The sequence below is a fragment of the Trachypithecus francoisi genome, unplaced genomic scaffold (assembly GCF_009764315.1).
Source record: "Trachypithecus francoisi isolate TF-2019V2 unplaced genomic scaffold, Tfra_2.0 Lachesis_group3, whole genome shotgun sequence".
NCBI classification, from domain to species: Eukaryota; Metazoa; Chordata; class Mammalia; order Primates; family Cercopithecidae; genus Trachypithecus; species Trachypithecus francoisi.
Genome location: NW_022681468.1, coordinates 153,841,716 through 153,861,434, shown reverse-complemented (window position 1 = coordinate 153,861,434; position 19,719 = coordinate 153,841,716). Strand labels below are relative to the sequence as shown.

The 19,719-nt window shown below is 38.1% G+C and overlaps 1 protein-coding gene across 5 annotated transcripts in view; it reads left to right on the top strand.

Moving 5' to 3' along the window:
- Positions 1 to 1,211: 1,211 nt before the first annotated feature.
- CUNH15orf41 (chromosome unknown C15orf41 homolog) overlaps positions 1,212 to 19,719 on the top strand; it is a 234,754-nt gene continuing 216,246 nt past the window's right edge. For 2 of the 5 annotated variants that reach the window (XM_033190646.1, XM_033190643.1), the window contains exon 1: positions 1,215 to 1,600. In XM_033190646.1, coding sequence (XP_033046537.1) covers positions 1,500 to 1,600 — 101 coding nt within the window. In that variant the 5' untranslated portion in view covers positions 1,215 to 1,499. Of the gene's footprint in view, positions 1,601 to 19,719 lie in introns of all 5 variants that reach the window. The other 3 variants (XM_033190645.1, XM_033190647.1, XM_033190644.1) reach the window with 3 other exon arrangements.

Here is a 19,719-nt window from a genome sequence, read left to right as displayed (position 1 = left end):
GAGGCTGCAGCATCACTTCCGGTCAGGAGTGTTGAGACTAGCCTGGTCGATAGAGGGAGACTTCATCTCCAGAGAAAATTTTAAAAATTAGCCAGGTGTAGTGGCATGTGCCTGTAGTCCCAACTACTCGGGAGGCTGAGGTGGGAAGATCGCTGGAGCCCTGGCGTTCGAGGGTGCAGTAAGCCATGATGGAGCCACTGCACTCCAGCCTGGGCGACAGAGTAAGACCCCATCTCTAAATCAAACATACACAGATAAAACACCCCCATGAATTAAATCAGTTTTACAGACAAAAGAAATGAGGCTTCGATGGATTAAGGAATTTATTCAAGGAGGTGTATCTAAAACTTCCAACCCAGACATCAATCCAGATGAAAAATTTTAAACCACTTACAGGTGCTCTAAAGTCTAAGCACCTTTGCTTTCATTTGCTTAACTTGTTGAAATCAGAAGAGAAACACAACACACGACCTTCTAAGAACCAAAGAGATTTTAGAAAAGAGATTACAGGAGGGACTGATACCCCAATAAATTGCTTTAGGAGAACTGAGATCCATTCATAATATATATGGAAAACAATAAAAGATTGGCTCATTACTCCAAATATTTATTGAGAGCCTACTATTTTCTGAGAATTGGATTACAAAGACAGTAAGATGCGATTTTAGTCCTTAAGCAGCTCACTGCAAGGAAAGTGACATTCTTTACTGCCGGCTGTTTGATGACATCGGATTTGTTTCAAGTCTGGTCCTCAACAAGGACAAAACTGCCTTCCACGCGATGTACAGAGTTGTAGGACTTCCTCAACACAAGCTAAACTATGTTTACAGCGACCCTAGTGAGTTTTCCTGCTCGACCCATGACAGACTTGGTGGAGTGAAGACATGGTTTCTCTGCACGCCGGTCTCCTCTCCGAAGAGCGCTCAAACTGGCGCGTTAAGAAGTGTATTCAAATCGCGCGCTCTGGCAGGGGCTTTCGGGGGCTCACGCTGAAGGATCGCGGGGCACTCATGAGACCTGCCTCCTGGTCTGTGCGTCAGGCCGCCCTGGCTTCTAGTAATTGGGAGAGTACAAAGCATTCCTTGTTGATCCTTTGATCCCAGGTGGGCGATGCCTGGGATACCTATCTGCCCGCTGAAACTCTGGCGCGGCGCCTTTCCAAGGGTGGCCGCTACTTCCTGGTTGGTTTGCCCTTAACTGACATGGCGGCTAATTGCCTTCGGCCGCACCCACTGCGGCTGCTCAGTAAGCCAAGCACAGGCCCTCCGGTGCACAGCCCGCCCCCGCCGCGGAGGTGCCGGTGGAGCTAGATATCGGGCGAGTCTCCGCCCCGCTTTTGCAGCTAGGGGTGTGTTTCAGGGGGGATTGGGGCAAACCAAGCAGGCGAGGACCCGGGCCTGTGCCGCTGTTTGCCTATCCCTCATCCCTCGGCACCAAGGCTACTCGAGCCCCAGGGTGTTTTTTCCTTGTTCCCGCCACCTCCTAGTCCCTGGCCCAACATGATACTGACCAAAGCTCAGTACGAGGAGATAGCCCAGTGCCTAGTGTCTGTGCCGCCCACCAGGCAGAGCCTGAGGAAGCTGAAGCAGAGGTTTCCCAGGTAAGTGTCCATCTCTCCCCTCTCACAGCCCTTTGCCTGCAGCAGCAGTGCCTGGGCCGCCCAGGCAGCGCCTAGGAACCACGTGTCACACATTAGTGGGGAGGAACACCAGTGTCAGGCGTTAGGAGGTCAAGATTGGCGAAAAAAGGTTTCTTCTTTCACTCGCCTTCCGCACAAAACTCTTGACGATGGGTTCATGGCAGCCTCCCAAGGCCTTGCAATTAAATTCAAGTCAACAGATATTTATAGAAGACGTGGTATGTGCTAGGTGATGGGTGCACATAGTAGGTGCTTCATAAATGACCAGAGGTTAATTGACAGATACTAGGAATGAATGATGCGTGGGAATATGAATTGTAGATTCGAAAGGAAGAAATGGAGAACCCATTTCAAATGGCCACTGGAAACAAACAAGGGAGCATCGGGGTAAAGCGGCTTCATGCTGTTTGACTGTGGCTTGTATTGTTGACTGTGGAATTAAGTGACCTCAGGGGTTCTCAATCCAATCAGAGAGCAGGGTACCCCAGGGATTCCACTCTTGGGTCTTTGGCCGTTTGAACAACCAGATCTGAAGTTTCTCCATATATATTATATATACACACATTCCGGGTGTATTTCATACTTCCGTCCTCCCTCAAACACTTCTTTTTTCAGCGATTTTAGAATTATCCAACTTTCTAAGAAAGGACTTTGGGAATGATATAGGTTTCTAATTTTAATGAAGTGGAAACTGAGACCCAGACATTACATGAGAAACCAGTTGAGGGCAACCAGGTCACTGTATTTATGTTGTGTTGAAAAGCAGATACTTTTTTTTAACTTTTTTCCTAATGAAAAGCCAAATCCAAACCTGTACCGTTTAGTTTTGTGGCACTCAGCATGGTTGTCCCTAATGGAGAACTTCCCCATCCTTGACGTATTCAGCCCCCGAGCAAACATCACCACAGAAGTAATTTCTTGAGGAAAGAGAGATTATTGGATAATACGTATTAAAGTACAAATTGAAGCATAAGTTTGAGTTCTGTTATGACTTCACTTTTTGAAGGACTTGGTTTTCCTAGTCTGTAAAATGAAGAAGTCTCTTTCCAATATTATCCAGATTTGATTTAGGGCAATATTTATCCCTTTATAGCCTTTAGTATTTTATCAGACTTGCTAAGAAGGAACAAAATTGACATATAATTTAATTTTCTGTCATTAACTCTTGCCAGTTCTGCACATGAACAGTGAAATGAGTAAAGACTAGTCAGCCAAGGGAATAGGTAGATTTTTCTGGGCAGTTTTAAGAGAAAGCATACATTTTGATATTCTCCTCTCACTATGTGTGCAATCACTTGTAATTTTGCTTTTCTTTCTCTTCCTCTCCGTCTTTTTCTCTTTTTCTTTCTTTTCTCTAGCAAATACCTTGTCTACTCCATAATAAGTAAGTGTCTGTTACTTTATCAACACTTATGAAAGGTTCTCTTCCTGTGGGACACCATGCTGTCTGGTGTATTCTCTTACGCTCTTTTCTTTCTTATTCATGATACACTCAAATCTTTTTCACTTCTCCCAGATGCCATACAGGGAATAACTCTCCTTCCACAGGAAACTTTATTTAGAGAGAGCTGAACTACTAATCCACAAAAGAAGGGATTAAAGAGCTATTTAGGGGTGGGTGTGGTGGCTCACGCCTGTAATCCCAGTGCTTTGGGAGGCCAAGATGGGAGGATCGCTTGAGGCCAGGAGTTTGAGATCAGACTGGGCAACATAGCAAAACCCTGTCTCTAATGAAAATCCAGAAAAGTAGCTGGGTGTGGTGGCATGTGCCTTTAGACCCAGCTACTCAGCTACTGCAGAGGCTGAGGTGGGTGAATCACCATATCAAGGTGATTGTTACCTTGCTATATGACAATCCATTGGCCCATTTTGAACTTGGAATGGATCTTTTACCCACGCCTGATTTGTTATCATGCATTATTCCTTTGTAAAATGTTGCTTGTGAGTTATGCAGATCTTCCAAATGTTGTCACCTTTCATTGTACAATATCCAAAAATTACATTTGTTAATATTATCTCTAATCTTAGCAGAAGTCTGTAAGATTTGAAGCTGTCAAGCTTGTGGTGACGGATATGAGCATTCCAGTATGTGAATTTTCCCTTGAAAGCTCAAATTTTATCATTAGCAACAAATGCTATCGGTTGTTTTCCTTGAAATGACAGGCTCACGTTGTTTATTTTTGAGAAAATGTCTGCCAGATACTTAAATCTGAATAATCGTATTTGGTTATCATTCATTCAAGTAAAAATGGTGTTCCGTAGAAAAAGTAGCTAGTTCAGCTCTCAACCAATCATACAAGTGCCTTCCTGGGAGGCAACCATCATACTTTGATAAGAAGTATATGTGCTTTGTATTTACTCCAGTCATACAGAATGTTAAAGGGTTGTGTATTCAAGGGTTGAGATTTAATGCAATTAATAAGTGAATAAACTTAAGTGAAAGTCTTTTGTTTTTTTTTTTTTTTTCCTGCACGTGTGTGGCAGTAAATACAGTGACTACTAGTACAGTTATGGTGCCTTGATTTGTGCCTTGATTTATGCTCAGGAGCTGGCAGTTTTTACCCACCATCGTTTTTGTACCGTAAGTCCAAATGTGAATACAGAGTAAAAGGCAGATAATGTCTTGCTATTTTTATAAAAAGAGTGGTGTTGACCCTGTAGACCTGTGAGAGGGTCTCAGGGACTCTAAGTCCACAGCGACGCTTTGACAATCAATAGCTAATTCAAATCAAAGAATAATTATGTTTTCAAGGGTTTTGATGTATATTGACAAATTTAAAAAAATTGTACTAGTCCTTTTACTAGCAGAGCATGGGAGTGTCTGTCTCTGCAACTTTTCCAGTATGGAGGGGAGTCATTATTTAATCTTTAATATGTTCAATCAAGAATGACATCTTGTAGTTAGCATTTTAAAAATTATTATAGATTGTACCTTTTTGCAAATTTTTTTTGACCATTTAATTTTCTTTTGAAATACCTATTTGGTATCCTTTGCCTAATTTTCTATTGTCATATTTGTTGTTATTGTTTATTGATTTATTACTTATTGATCTGCATATGTTCAGGACGTTGGTCCTATATATGCCATATTTGTTGCATATATTTTCTGAGTTGTTTGATTTTAAATATTGTTCTGCTTTGGATATGGTTAACTTTTCAATGTATGCTTTTTTTTTTTCTGACATTTTTGCCTTTATACTTCAGAAGTTCTTTTCTATCCTAATATATGAAAGAAAAAAATATTTCACCTAAATTTTCTTTTAGATTCTTTATGGCTTTGTTTTTTATTCTGAATTTTTAAATCTTTCTGGCTGAAATTTAGTTTAGTAAATGCTGAGAGGTGAAGATGTAGCTTAATTTTTTTCTCCAGCTTAATTTTTCCTCTTACTCTGAATTCTGGGATAGCCTCACTTCTTCATGGCTTGTTTTCACTGAAGTTACAAAATTATGTCTTTTCAAGTCACTGTGTTTTACTTGCTCTCAGAATCCTTCACTTTAAAATGAAGGAGTAGGATTTGGTGATCTGTGATGTCTTACAACTCCAAAATTCACCCTCATTCTGTTCTTTTCGTTTCTACAGTTTTACCATACAGTAAGTCATCATTTAATGTCTTCAGTAGGGCTTTGGAGACTGCAACTTTAAGTAAAACAATGTATAATGAGAGCAATTTTACCATATGCTAATTGTTATAAACAAGAATTAAGTACCTATAGCATCTTTCTGGTCATAATAGCATCACCAAACTTCTAAATAAAGACTCAAAACACATCTAATATTAAACACGGAAATTAACGTGAGCTTAAACAAGATAGTTATTTACCCAATTTTTGGTGAATCAGTGAGTGATGGTGGTCATAGTGGTGGTGGGTTAAATCTGAGAGTATGTCTTTGCAAAGTGAAATTTGGGAGAAGCACCTCTCACCACCATGTGTTCAAAAGCAAGCAATAGCCTGTTCAACGGAGCGAGACCCTGTCTCTACAGAAAAATTAAAAAATTAGCCAGCTCTGGTGGCACATGCCTGTAGTCCCAACAGCTCAGGATGCTGAGGTGAGAAGATTGCTTAAGCCTGGGAGTTTGAGGCTGCAGTGAGTTAGGAACGTGCCACTGCAGTCCAGCCTGAGCCATAAGAGTTAGACCCTGTCTCTAAAAACAAAACACAAAAAGCAAATAATAACAAATGTGGTGAGCTTGCTGAGCAATTGTGTACCACATCTTTGTCGTCCTTTGTTTGTATGATTATCATAGATTTATGAATTTTTGTTTTACAGTAATTTGTATTCATGCATTTCTTCACTTATTCATTCATTTATTTACCAACCCGCTTATTCCAGTTTAGGATTGTGAGTGGCCTCTGGCAGCTCAGGCTGCAAGGTGTGAAGCCATCCCAGCACGGGATGCAGTCACACATACTCCCATACTCACACTGGGACCGTTTAGACATCCCAGTTCTGCTAACACGCACGTCATTGAGATGCGGAAGGAAACCAGGGTACTGGGAGAAAGTTCACGCAGATGTCAGGAGCACGTGCAAACTCCATACAGACAGTGGCCCCACCTAGGAATCATTTTTTTAAAATTCTCATCAACTTTGTAACAAAATAATGTTGAACAAAATAATGTTTTTTGAACACTTTCTGTAATGGGCCCTTTGGCATCTAAAACATAGGATATACCGCATTTGAGTACTTGCTGAGGACACATTTATTGATTGACATTTTCTAATCTTTCTTGTGGACATTCTTAGAAGCCCCTAGTCCAATCAGCTGTTACTTATAAGGTTATATTTTACATTGTAATTTCCTGGCCAAGCACTCCATATATATTTGATTATATGTTACTTTTAGGAGATTTTTTTGGGATAATTTTAAACTTACAGAAAAGTTGCAGAAATATGACAGAGAATTCTCATATACCCTTCACCCAGCTTCTCTTAATGTTAACGTTACCATGGTATGATTGTCAAAATCAGTAAGTTAATTTTAATGCAGTATTGTTAATCTACAGACACATTGTTTGAACTTTGCTTTTTTTTCCACTGATGTCCCTTTTCTAGGATCACACGTTGGATTTAATTGTAATGTCTTAAGTCATTTCCAGTCTGTGACAGTTTCTTACTATTTCTTTGTCTTTTATGATTTTGACACTTTGGAAGAGTACTGGTGAATTTTTTAGAATGTCCTTTCATTTGTGTTTGATATTTGTTTTCTCATTATTAGACTGAGGGTAAACACTTTTGGCAAGAGTACCCTGGAAGTGATGGTGTGGCCTACTTAGTGCGTTACATCAGGGTCTGGGACTTCACATGTCTTATTATTGGAGACGTTAACCTTATTCACTTGATTAAGGCGGTGTCTGCCTTGATTTGTGCTCGGAAGCTGGTAGTTCTGATGTTACTATTATTATTATTATTTTAAAAATTCTGAAGCTCTTTAATAGCTTTATAATCAACAAATAAAACTAACAGTGTTTTATGATAGGAAAATAATTTTGCGCCTTGACATTGGCTTTGCTTCATAAGGACAAGAAGAAAAACTGAAAATGTATAGTAGAACTAGTACGTTTCACTATAGAGTCTTACATATGTATTACTTGAGAGTGGAAATAGAGCCATAAGTTGCGAACCTGCGCTATGACTCACGAAACAGATAGGCTCCACCTGACCAAGCTACAATTACTGACTAAACCAGAACTCTTTTATCAAGAACTTGTTCAGCCACATGTGCTCAACCCATACTCATAAACTCTGTTCCGGAAACTGCCTAGTTGACAAAGTCTGACCAATATCTAGTAGGACCACCTCATGACTAGTTCCAGCTCCTAGAATCTTCTAGTACCTCGTCCCTAATTCTTCATTTTGAGACAACCCCCAGTTTCCTTGGTGTGGGATTACCTTTGAGGGTTTTTTTTCTTAACTATTACAACTGCACTATAAAGTTACTCTTGTTCCTTTTAATAAATGCCATGTGGGGATATACTTTGAGAGTATGCAAATTTCTTGTTTCTCATCCCCCTTTTCCCATTCGTTTTAGCATCCATTGACTTTTTCGTGAAGCAGTTATTACTGGTGTTTGCCTAATAGTGATTCTCTATTTCTCTCACCAGAATATTCATTTAACCAGTGTCATCCACTGCTGCCATTTTATGTGAAACGATCTGCCCTACAATTAGCTCATGATTTTCATTGGTATTTATAGAGTTTTTCACCACTTATTAGCATGTGGTCTATAATAGTGTGCTCACTATGTTTGTGGCACTATTTGGGTATTAAGACAGCAACAGCAAACAGCAACAACAATAACAACAAAATAGCCAGGCACCTGTAGTTCTAGTTATTCAGGAGGCTGAGATGTGAGGATCACTTGAGCTCAGGGTTTTGAAGTTATAGTGCACTGTACTTGTGCCTGTGAATAACCACTGTACTCCAGCATGGGCAACATAGCAGGTCCCTGTTTCTGAAAACAAAATAAAACAAAACAAAATAGATAAGGTAATGTAACTAATTTTGGATAGCTTGGAGTCTGAGGAAACTAGTGTAAGACACATCCCGTAGCTATAGAATATTAGAAGCCAAAGGATTGGTTGAATAGTTCAGATATGGTTAAGTAGCATTCTTAGGATTACAATACATAGGATATACCTTGTTGTGAATTATTTTGCTAGTAGACCAAGCCCTCTGGCACAAGTTTAATTTTTCCTTGAGTTCCCTTACCATATATTAGTTATTTAGTGGCTGTACTAATGAATCGTAAATCAAACTCTTGATACCATAAGTTGCTAAACAGATAGATGTCTGTATCGTTTTGATGTATCTTTGCCCTTAGAGATTCTGGCTTAGGTTTTTCTAATGGTGTTTTCCACATTTTGAAGCATGGTTTTTTTATCTCTCTTGGCCCATGTCTCCTACTGCCTTCCCACTCTTAGATCATGACATAGGCAACCATTCACTCATATGAGGTGCTTCAAATTCCTACTCCTAGTAAGATCTCAAAAGTAATAGGTAAAAACTTGTCCGGCTGGTCATCCTGTGCTTAAACCCATGTACTTAGTCATCTTCTTGAAGTCCTCACCTCTCTTCACCAGAAAACGAGTTAAAGCTGGCCCTATTGTGTATTGTGCTGTGTACATTGTTGAGCTTAGTGGTTCTTGCTGGTGAACTTAGGAGTCCAATCTGGTAAGGAGTGGAGTAGCTAACAAAACTTGCTTGGGACAAGCACCACAGTTTTACTTGGCTCTTACACTTATTGAGGTGGCTTGATTTAATTGGTGTGCCATTGGTTATGGTTGTCTTTTTTGAACAATCCCTCCCACCCCCGATACCTGATACATTTTAAGATGCCTCCTTTTTCCAGAGGGAGTCTTGTATTCTTGCTTCCTATGAACAGTTTGTTCCTGAGAAATGACTTGGCTCTATCTCTTTTTATCTGAGGTACAGTTGTCTCATCTGTAAAAGGAGAGGTGAAGTCCGACGGCTAGGAAGTGGAGGAAGCAGGATATCATACACAAGTAGAGTGAGGCTCCAGAATCTCATTCTCACTCTGTTGTCTCTTCTTGTTCAGTTCCTTGAGGCTGTGGTGCGGGTGAAATGGAATAAGGCATGTAAAACAGCACACAGTGTAGAGCTCTCTGTAAGTTTTTAATGAAAGGTAAATATGATTTTTGTTAGAAGGTAGCTGATGTACAGTAGAAGAAATGTCTGAGTAGTAACCTTTTGAAACATAAACCGCAGTTTTGCTTTGAGACAAAGGGCAGTAGATTTACAGAAAATGAAAATGTTTATATGGAACGGTTGTATGGCTGAACACATAAGATTTGATTATCAGTTGAATATTGTATAGTTAACAGAAACTTGCTTTAAGTATTTCACAGTGATATATAATGGCACTTAAAAAAACCTTTTAAACCTCGATTCACTGATTTTTAAGAATGAGGGAGCATTGCAATGCATAATTAATACTGTAGGGCTTGGTGTACTTAATTGAAATACTATTCCTATTGGCCTTGTTTCTGTCAATTGAAATGAAAGTTGATTCTCAGTTTGTGGTCAATTTTCTACACTTCTCATAATGTTGTGGTGGACCTGAGTTCCAGAATAATATGTAAGAATAGCTCAGAAAGAGAGAGCGAAAGGCTTTTATTGAACTGGAAATTCTACTGATGGTTTTGCCATAGAAATAGAATTAATTTACATGATCTTTAAAATTAATATTCATATACCCAGGAAAGATACCTAGGGTTATTTCTGTATTGATCATTGGACTAGGTAGGAATGTCTAAGAAAAGAGTATGATTATTTCATGTGTTTTCTTTAGTAATCTTTTAAAATTTTTTTCTCTCTCTCTCTATTTTTTTACTTTGTTGCTACATTGTAGCTTAGCTTTAAAGACTCTTCTGAAAGGTTATTATGTTAGTATGTGACCCCTTCAATTTCTAAAAGAAGCGTTGACCTTTTATTAGATATTTGTGCATCTTTGGATTTTGTAGCTGTGAAATGGATATGAGCTTGAATTCTTCGCAAAGGAGTAGTTGAAGAAAGCCTCAGATAATGTTATTCTGAGAAGAATCCACATGCTATAATTGTATGTCTTATTAATATTGGGGGAAATTTTCATGTGATTAGAATATTGGCTTCATTTTAAAAATCTATATTCAGGCATCAAACTTTAGTTTACTAAGTAATAACCCTTACCAGAATGATTGCTTGTGCAATAAGAAGAAATTATATACTTGTCTAGGGAAAAAAAAAGGTTCAATAGAAGTATAGGTTAATAATATTTTATTTAACTTTTGACAAAGTTTACTGAATTTGCCATTGTTTTTATTACACATTTTGTACAGTTTTGCTGTATTGGTTGAATTTTCCTTAGAAACAAAGCAATCAATATATATTTGACTAGATTAAATCTGAAAAGTGACCTTAATGTATGAAATCATGCACTGGCATAAAGATCATATAGAATATAGGTAAAGAGTAAATGTTTCTTTATTTTCAATTGTCTTTTTATTGAAGGGAGATGTTTTCAAATGTACACCTGAAGATATGTTTCTCCATTCTCCATTCTGCTGTCAAGTTGCTTAAACAGTGAGCTGTATATACAGTGAAGACATTTAAGCAGCTAGGGTGAAACTCCTAACTGAATGACAGTTCTCCATTTCTTAGGGGAACAGAACACAGCTAGATCCTGGATTGTTTGGTCCATGGGTTTGAAGCTAGAGTAGACCAATCTGTGGCCCACGTATGAAAGATGGTACATGCTGATCACAAATCCAACCCTGTTCTAGCCACTTTGAGGAACTACCTGCTTCACCTTTTCTTTCCTCTCTTCCCATCCCTACCCTTTCATGAAACATATAGTGAAGAGTCAGCAGTCCTTCCTTGTAAGCCAAAGCTTCTTTCATGCCAAGGAACAGCAACATGTCTTGTCATTTTCAAGTTACGTCTCTTGGCTGAAGGGTCATCTTTTCTATTCATTCTGGCTTTCTGACAGCAAGTAAAAGTTTGTTTGTTTTTTTAGCCTACTGTGGTGTTCAAACTGTGACCTCATAAATAGCTGGGATCTCATTGAGATAATGAGGGCTCTGCAGTTTTTCATCCAAAGTAAAACGTTAAATTTTCTCAGGACCTATTTCTTTTACGTGTTTGAAATACTATGAGTCAGTTGCTAAAAAATGTTTAAAGCTATTATACTTAAAGCAATAACTGCAAGACTATGAGAATAAATATTTTGAAACAAAGCAATTCAAGTAGAGGAAAAAAGTAAGGTAGATTCATATCTCTTAATATAGCTGTTCAATTAAATGTATAAGTACTGGGTCTTTCCCTGACCAAACACCGGCCCCTGCTAATTGAGGCAATTCTGTGTGAAGTCCAGTCTTTTTCTGAGGTTGTCCTGGGAGAGTAGTCATATCGAAGACTAAGACTTAAAATACCTGGTATATCATCACTACCCCCCCCCCCCAACATATATTTATTTTTAATTATTTTTCAGTCACTGTTAGTTAAGACTTGTCATTTGTTCCAGGAACAAAAAAGGATGAGACATAAACTCTGAACTTGTGTTTATTCTATTATATGAAGGTTTATCACTTAAGACTATTGAAAATCCCCAAGTTTGCAGTTAGCACGACATAGGATGGGAAAGGTCTACTACACTTTGGGATGTTGGTATTGGCTAAACTCACTTACCAGCAAACTGACCTGTACATCCTCAGATCAGCCTAGTATGAATGATCCAGGTTTACATTCAGCACATTTATGAATCAGTGTCTGTCATAGGTATTTATGATTATTTTCAAATATAACTTTGTTGAATCTAGGAGTGTTTTAGGATGAATAGAGATGCAGGGTGAAAATTTTGTGGTTGGACATTCATGCCTGTGACACACCTTATCTTCCCATGATTCTGTAGCTTATGATGTGGTGTATATAGGACTCTTGTAAGTGGCTTCTTTTGTGGTTGAGATCTGGGAGGTTGAGATCTTGAATGTGTCTTCTATATTTACACATGAAGTTAGACAGGCACTTTTTAAAAAAAATATTGTTTCTGTCTACAGTTCTCTCAAGCTGATATCATCCTTTACTTAAGGTATATTACACTGCTATTTGTTTTTGCTGATAATATTGGTAGGGAAAGCTAATAAAATTTGAAATTAACTTACACTTCGAGCCCCATTTAGCTAAGATGGTAAATGGACTGGGAAAATGAGGCAGACTCTTCCTTGTATAATGTTAAAAAGCCCACAGACTCTTCCAGCGTGTATGTAACGACCTGTATGTAACAAATAGCTGTTTCCTAATGGATAAAGTTAAAATTATCTAGATTCTCATTTTCTGAGGACAACTAAAATATATAAAGATAAAAATACATTTAACCTCAAGTTTATAACATGTTCAATTTTTTATTTGCATGTTGGTGGGCGCATTTGGAACTCTCTACATGGAGATCATAAAAGCTGCTCGGGAGGGACCTGCATACCTCTCTTATTGTTCAGATTCAGTGACTTATAAAGCATGCCAGTGTTGGATCGAGATCGCGATTAGAGATAATTTGGTCAAGTCTGTTAATGTTGTAGATGCAGAAACTGAGGGAGGAGTCCTACCCAGTGATTTGACCAAAGTTCCACATCTGGATGCAAAACTGTCCATTCATGCTTTTAAATTAGAGATCACAGACTCCCATCCCTCTAGCGGCCAGGCAAGTATCAATAACAAGTGAATAAATGAAGCTGACCTGGTTGGGATTGCAGCTAGGCGAAAGTACAGTTGTGTGTACCGGCAAGGCAGCGGCCACTTTATGCCAGCCATCCAGTGCCATGCAGGAATGTGAGCCTGGTGCTGCCAGGCCTTCCGCTCTTCAGAAAGCAGCTCTAGATCTGATTTTTTTTTTTTTTTAAGAAAAAATAAAATATCCTGAGTTTTAAATGTTGTCAATTTGTTTGAATTTTTAAAGCACTGTGTGGGCCAACATTTTCCTGGCCAAACAGAACAAGTCTGTGGGCTGAATTTGGCCTACAGCCAATGGATGCTGGTGCTCTTTCCAGCTTGTGAGAGCTGATTGTGAGCATCTTTTCCAGACTCTACAAACCGCGACCTCATATTGGTAGCTTAAAATTCATCCACAGTGGGAGTGTTTACACCACAGAAATTGGCAAATGGTACAACCAGGGCTTCCCCCTTCTCCAGCCCCACCACCTCTCACTACCAAAGGCAGTTGTCAAACCTCACACACCACTGCATTCTGTCACTAGTCTGAGACATTATGGCTCCAAGGGATGTCTTTTATAGAAGTTTTTAAACCCCATTTGTTCTGATTTTTGTAGCCTTTTTTCTGAAAGAGACTCACACTACTACCATGTGTAACTCATTCATTCCTTTAAGATTTTTGTGATTGTTGGGCTTTCTCCTTATTTTTCCCTTACCGTAGCTAGCATGGGAATGGGAATTCTAGTCTTGGGCCTTAGGAGTACCTAGTATATTGTAAGTATTATGGTACATTCATAATGGACATTTGATTGAACTTGTCTAAAGAATGCTGCTTGATTTTTTTTAAAAAAAAGCCATGTATACATGTCTCATTTAGAAAAATGAGTCCCTTTTAAAATTGATAAATTAGCTAAGTTTAGGGACATTACAGTGATTCTTTTTTTTTTTTTTTTTTTTTTGAGACGGAGTCTCGCTCTGTCACCCAGGCTGGAGTGCAATGGCCGGATCTCAGCTCACTGCAAGCTCTGCCTCCCGGGTTCACGCCATTCTCCTGCCTCAGCCTCCCGAGTAGCTGGGACTACAGGCGCCCGCCACCTCGCCCGGCTAGTTTTTTGTAGTTTTTAGTAGAGACGGGGTTTCACCGTGTTAGCCAGGATGGTCTCGATCTCCTGACCTCGCGATCCGCCCGTCTCGGCCTCCCAAAGTGCTAGGATTACAGGCTTGAGCCACCGCACCCGGCCAGTTCTTTACTTTCTTTACGAATTTAGAAATGCTCTAGTGGTACAACCGAGGATTTATCATGTCAGAAATAATATTTTTAGAAAAATTCAAACTCAGATGTTACATTTTCATTTGGCAGTTATTCCAATTAAAAAAACAGAGGGAAGATACCTAATTGGTAAGTTTCTTCACTTTTTGGTGCCTTAGAGTCCTTATTTATAAAATGGAATTGTTATGAACTTGAAGTAAGATGGTACATGTAAAGTGATTAGCATGGTTCCTGATACTACACTGGTTGCTACTGCTGTTATATTATTGGTACCATTACTTATTCATGGTTGCTTGTTGCAGTGGTATTTATGGATATGATAGTTAGACTCAGAATATTAGAACTGAAAATATTTTGTCTAAAACCACCCCCTTCCACGTATTTTCTTGTCTACTTATTTTTTTCAAATGCAACCACTCATATCTGGAAGCTCTTTCACTTTTTTGTCTCAACTTGGTAAGAAGGGGTTTATGCATTTATGAAAGATACTTGAGTGAGTACCAGTTTTAGACTCAGGGTTCTGCTCTATCAGGAAGTAGCTTGACTCCAATAAATATGTAAGTTCAGGTGTAAGTCTTCCAGGGCATGGAGATTTTATAGGATGCCCTAGATCATCACGTCAGTGTGAACACTGATTTTAATATTCAATATAGGTTATTAATCAAATTTGAAGAATGAGAGTTTTTAAAATGATCTTGAAGCCATTCATCATAACTAATATACTGATTATGAAAAGTCCTTGTGGTAAACATAAAGAAGTTGCATAAACGCTTTAAAGATAATAGATTGATTATTCCTTAAGGCTTTGGGTTTTACTAATTACGACGTATTCTAGAATGGTGCCCTCAAATCTTTCCTTTAATGTATCTTATTTTTGCAGTTCTGCTGATCACATAATTGTAATAGTAATGAATTGGGCAAGACAGTAATTTTTCTCCTTTAGTTTTCATTGTATCATAGAGCCTATCTTCCTCTGGGTTCTAGATCAAAGAGAGGGTTTCAGGTTTAGATCTACTTCAGTTAAACTGCTTAGGCCAGATTTGAATAAAAGTATTAAAACAAGTGAAATGATTTTGCATTAAAGAAAAAAAAACTTAAAAATTTCAGTGACGCTTTGAAAAAAAGTTGCCTATTCCCAAAGACTATGGAAGCAAAAACAAAATTATGCCATAGGTTGTATTTTAGGGACAATTATTTGCCATATAACTCTTCTGAAGCATGGAAACAAGACTTGGTTAGTTTTATTTCCTCTGTTAGAGGTGTGTAAGGAGTCGAGATTTGGTTCAGAGTCATGAAAAATATTTTATTCATGTGATAGCTTTTTGGACGATTGTATTCTGCACTGTATTACAATGGCACAATAAATTGCTGAATATACTGTCTGCTGAATATGACTTTACCATGAAAAATTTGATGCATGGAGAAGGAAAGGTTGGAATATATCAACCTTTTCTGACAAGGGACTTTGAATTTTGACCTAATACAGATGACCTTTGTGCGCAATAAAAATGAGCTTAATCTTGAGGTTAAGGTTGAGGTGAATGGCAGGACAGTGTGGTGGAGCTTACACTGACTGGAGGTGTATTGGTGCCTATGTGGCTATTGGCTAAATGGGAGTCCGGCACTTAAAACAATTTTTTTTTAGCATTTCAAAAAGCTTATTTATAGCAAGTTGTTTGGCTCTTTAATACCACCCCATTTCCTCAAAGCTCAGCTTTCTGTTTAGTTGTGGTAAGTTCATCTGTTTTTATGAAGTTTACTGTTTCTGAGTAAAGGGTATGACTGTGCTCTTATTTATTTTCTGTTCCATAGATAAGCTATAGAGAAAAAATGTTCTTATGGCTTATGGAAAAGACAACTGACATATATAACCTTGGAACTGAAAATAAATGTTCTTTTAAGAATATTTTTTCTTTGACAAGTTGAACTTCTGTCATCTAACTTTGGAACTGTCAGGAGAATTTTTAAGCAGTTTGTGCCTTTGTCTAGATTATAATTAAGAGAGTGTGTGTGAATTATTTTCTTAAAAGCCTTAGATGATTTACAGAATGGCTATTGCCTTCTTGGATGTTCCTTTGAAGTGCATTGGCTAATACACTTACATTATAATATAATATAACATAATAAATATAATATGATGATACAAAGTATTTTTAAGATTTTGCCCATGGTTTTAAAACATGAATTTCTCTATCAAATATTTTATATTCAGATACCTCCACTGATTTATCATAAAAGAAATTACACCTTGATGAATATCAGGAAAAAGCCTGCCCATGTTATAGTACCTGAACACCTATTGAATATTCTGCCCAAATAATTGGTTGAAACAACAGATAGTTGAGGAGAGTGCCAGAGACTCTAATGGAAAGAACTTCTACTCTTTTAATGGAGCCTGTAAAATATATTCCCTGGGACTGATCAGCTCTGAAGCGCTGAGGTTTGATGATTGGAATGGCAGGAAACCATGCTTTCAGGACATAACGAATTGACGAGGCCATCCATCATTTGTTAGCATACGCTGAAAACGTGGGCTATGTGTGCAGAGGTCTGTGATTTAGTAAATACTTGGGAGATGAATAGAGCTTACACACAGGGGAAGATATTGCTGTCCTTCAGCAGCCTGAGACCCAGGCGCCTGCTGAGAAGGCCATCTGACGGCACATCATCAGTAACTGGCCTGTCACAGTCAGCGGTGCCCACCGACCATTGCCAGTATATTAAATGCATTTTTAATATCTGCTTCAGTAGATTTAATGAAGAAAATTTAGTTTCCATACTCCGAGCACTGCTTCCTCAAGTGTTCTAAAGAATGAACTCCTTGCCTACACAAAAAAGAGGGAAGACCATGCTGGCAGCTAGGAGAGTTGATTGAAAAGGAAACTCAAACAAAATAATTGCTAACAAAAAATACGTTTAGTAGAGTTAGTATCCTGTTGATGTGGAAAAAAAAAAAAAGCTCATTTTTTTTAAAAGAGGTTTTGGATTAATTTTTTAGCCCCTAATTCCCTTTTCTCACAAGCCCTCTCCCTAGGAGGATTCGACCTGCTGGCAAAGAAATACAAAGCTACTGCTCTAAAAGGAAATATTAGATGGGGAATATTATGGTTTGGCATAATGTGCCAAATTTATGGATAGAAAGACTCCATTTTAAGTTACTTTGTGTTTTGATATACTACCGTTTGATTCTTAGAATTTCTGCATGAAGATATATAGTGGAGTTTTTCTTAGTTACTTCCAAATTTTTGAATATTGAACTTTACTTGTAAACTTGTTAATTAAGTAATTTTTGCCTGGTATATGCAGAACAATTCAAAATGAATGTAAAAAAAATTAGTTGCCAACTTAATATAAAAGTGTTCTTATATATTTCTTAGGCTATAATGTTTCTTTAAAAATGATAATTTTTAGATGTTCTATTTTCAAATTTAGGCAAAGTGCATAGATTCATTCTTTTTAATGAGTTTCAATGCTGACGTTATTTACTGTAAAACAGCAAGACAACCAATTAGATAGTTGCAAACATGCACTTTGCAGGTTCCCCCTCTTAAAAAAAAAAAAAAAAAAACCCAAAGAAAAACAACCCAGAATATGCTCTCAGGTTCACAGAAGAAGAGGCTACGGAATGGGCCCTATAAATCTGATTTCTGCGTGTGTCAAAACAGTAATGTATTAAATGCATATTATTATAAAAATTTAAGACATGTCTTAAACACACTTACATTTTTATAACACATGGCAATATTAAATAATACATTTCCTTGTTAGCATCTGTTTGCCGTCATTGTTGGCAAGACCTATGATTTATTGCTTAAATTAATGACCAAGACCATTTTGGACCTGATATATGCCCCTAAGCTTATTACATCACTAAATAAAATAAAATGTATGCGCCTGTGACAGAGTTATTTTTATAATTGTTTATCCCTTTAAGTGCCCTATTCAGTGATTCACTGAAAGGTTCATAATGGTTGGCTTGTAACCAGAAAATAATCTCAGAAAGGTAAAATATATTTCTTGTTTAGAAATAAAATGCCAGAGTGATGGTGATGATAGGGGTCCCAGCAAGAATTTGCAACGCTCAAACTCGTTCTTTTCTTCAATGCTCTCAGTGACCCTGAATTTTTTGATACGTAACCTCTCTACCACCATCCCAACTCTTAAGGCTGTTAATGCTGGCACTCACTTTCATAGAAACCCTGCATTATGGCTATAGTGGTTTTGTTGCTCAGACATAAAGCTGTAAGGGTTAAATTATTCTGTACTTCGGATTTTCCAGGTACCATTATCACCATGCATTAAACTGAGCAAGATTATTTTCCTATTTTTAGTTCTTTTCTTTTGGGAGATTGGAACTTTACTGTTTTCTATATTGAACTCTATTTGACTTCATCGTCTTTATCTTTCCTTTCTGAGGGTGCAGTATGATAGAACCTTCAGTATTTTTACAATAACCTGTTATTCATCTAAAGTCACTTTGCTGCCTGACTTGCAATACAATATGATATGGCTTTGTGGTTTCTTTACTCCACATGAAGTATCTCACTGACTGTCAGTTCTCCTGTGATATGATGGTAAGGTCAAGTTTTTGAGAAGCTGATGCCTTGCTTCTGGATTGCAGTATCTACACCTTGAAACTTATGGAGCTTCTTTGGGTGCCTGAGAGTGTTTTTTTTGTGAGAAGATTATTATTTTGTAGATGCTTGGGAACAATTCTCGTTTATCACTCATAAATGGACATAAAACTTATTATTATTTTTTTGAGACCGGGTCTCACTCTGTCACCCAAGCTGGAGTGCAGTGGTGCAATTTCAGCTCACTGCAGCCTTGACCTCCTGGCCTCTGGTGATCCTGGCACCTCAGGCTCCCAAGTAGCTGGGACTACAGGCGTGTGCCACTACACCCGGCTAATTTTTTGTATTTTTAGTAGAGACAGGGTTTTGCTCTGTTGCCCAGTCTGCTCCTGAACTCCTGTACTCAAACGATCCACCCACCTCCGCCTCCCAAAGTGCTTGGATTACAGGTGTGAGCCACCACACCTGACCTGACTTAGTTATTAAAAAAGATAATTTCCTTGTCTTGTCTTCATGTCACTTTTACTACATTTTAAACAAAATAGTCCATTGGAAACAAAAGATTTTTTGCTTAGTATTCTTTCCTAAGGCAGTTGATACAATAAAGTTTTTAATAGCTCTCCCAGACATGATCAGGCCAACAAGCGTTCATTTGTTTTTTTGAAAAGCCCTGTTGAGCTTGCCTTTTGAAGCTCTCAGCTCCTCTCCCCTGGCTGATCTTTTTACCATTCTTTTCATTTCATTTTCCTTGTCTTGGAGACCTTCCTCCGGATAAAACATTTTAGGAGAAAAGTGATGAAAAAGAATCTCAAGTGCCACGTCTAATCTATTTCCTTCCCTTCCTCCTTTTCTCTTTTCCTCTCTCTTTCCTTCTGTCTGTCTCTCCCTTTTCCATTCCCTCCTTTCCTGCCCTTTTTTTCCCCATCTGTCCCTCCCTCATCCTTTTTTTTTTTTTTTTTTTTGCTTTGGCCATTGTAGTTACTTTTACCTGTTCCTTTGGGATGTCTACATTTCTCTGTTTTGCTTTCTGTTTG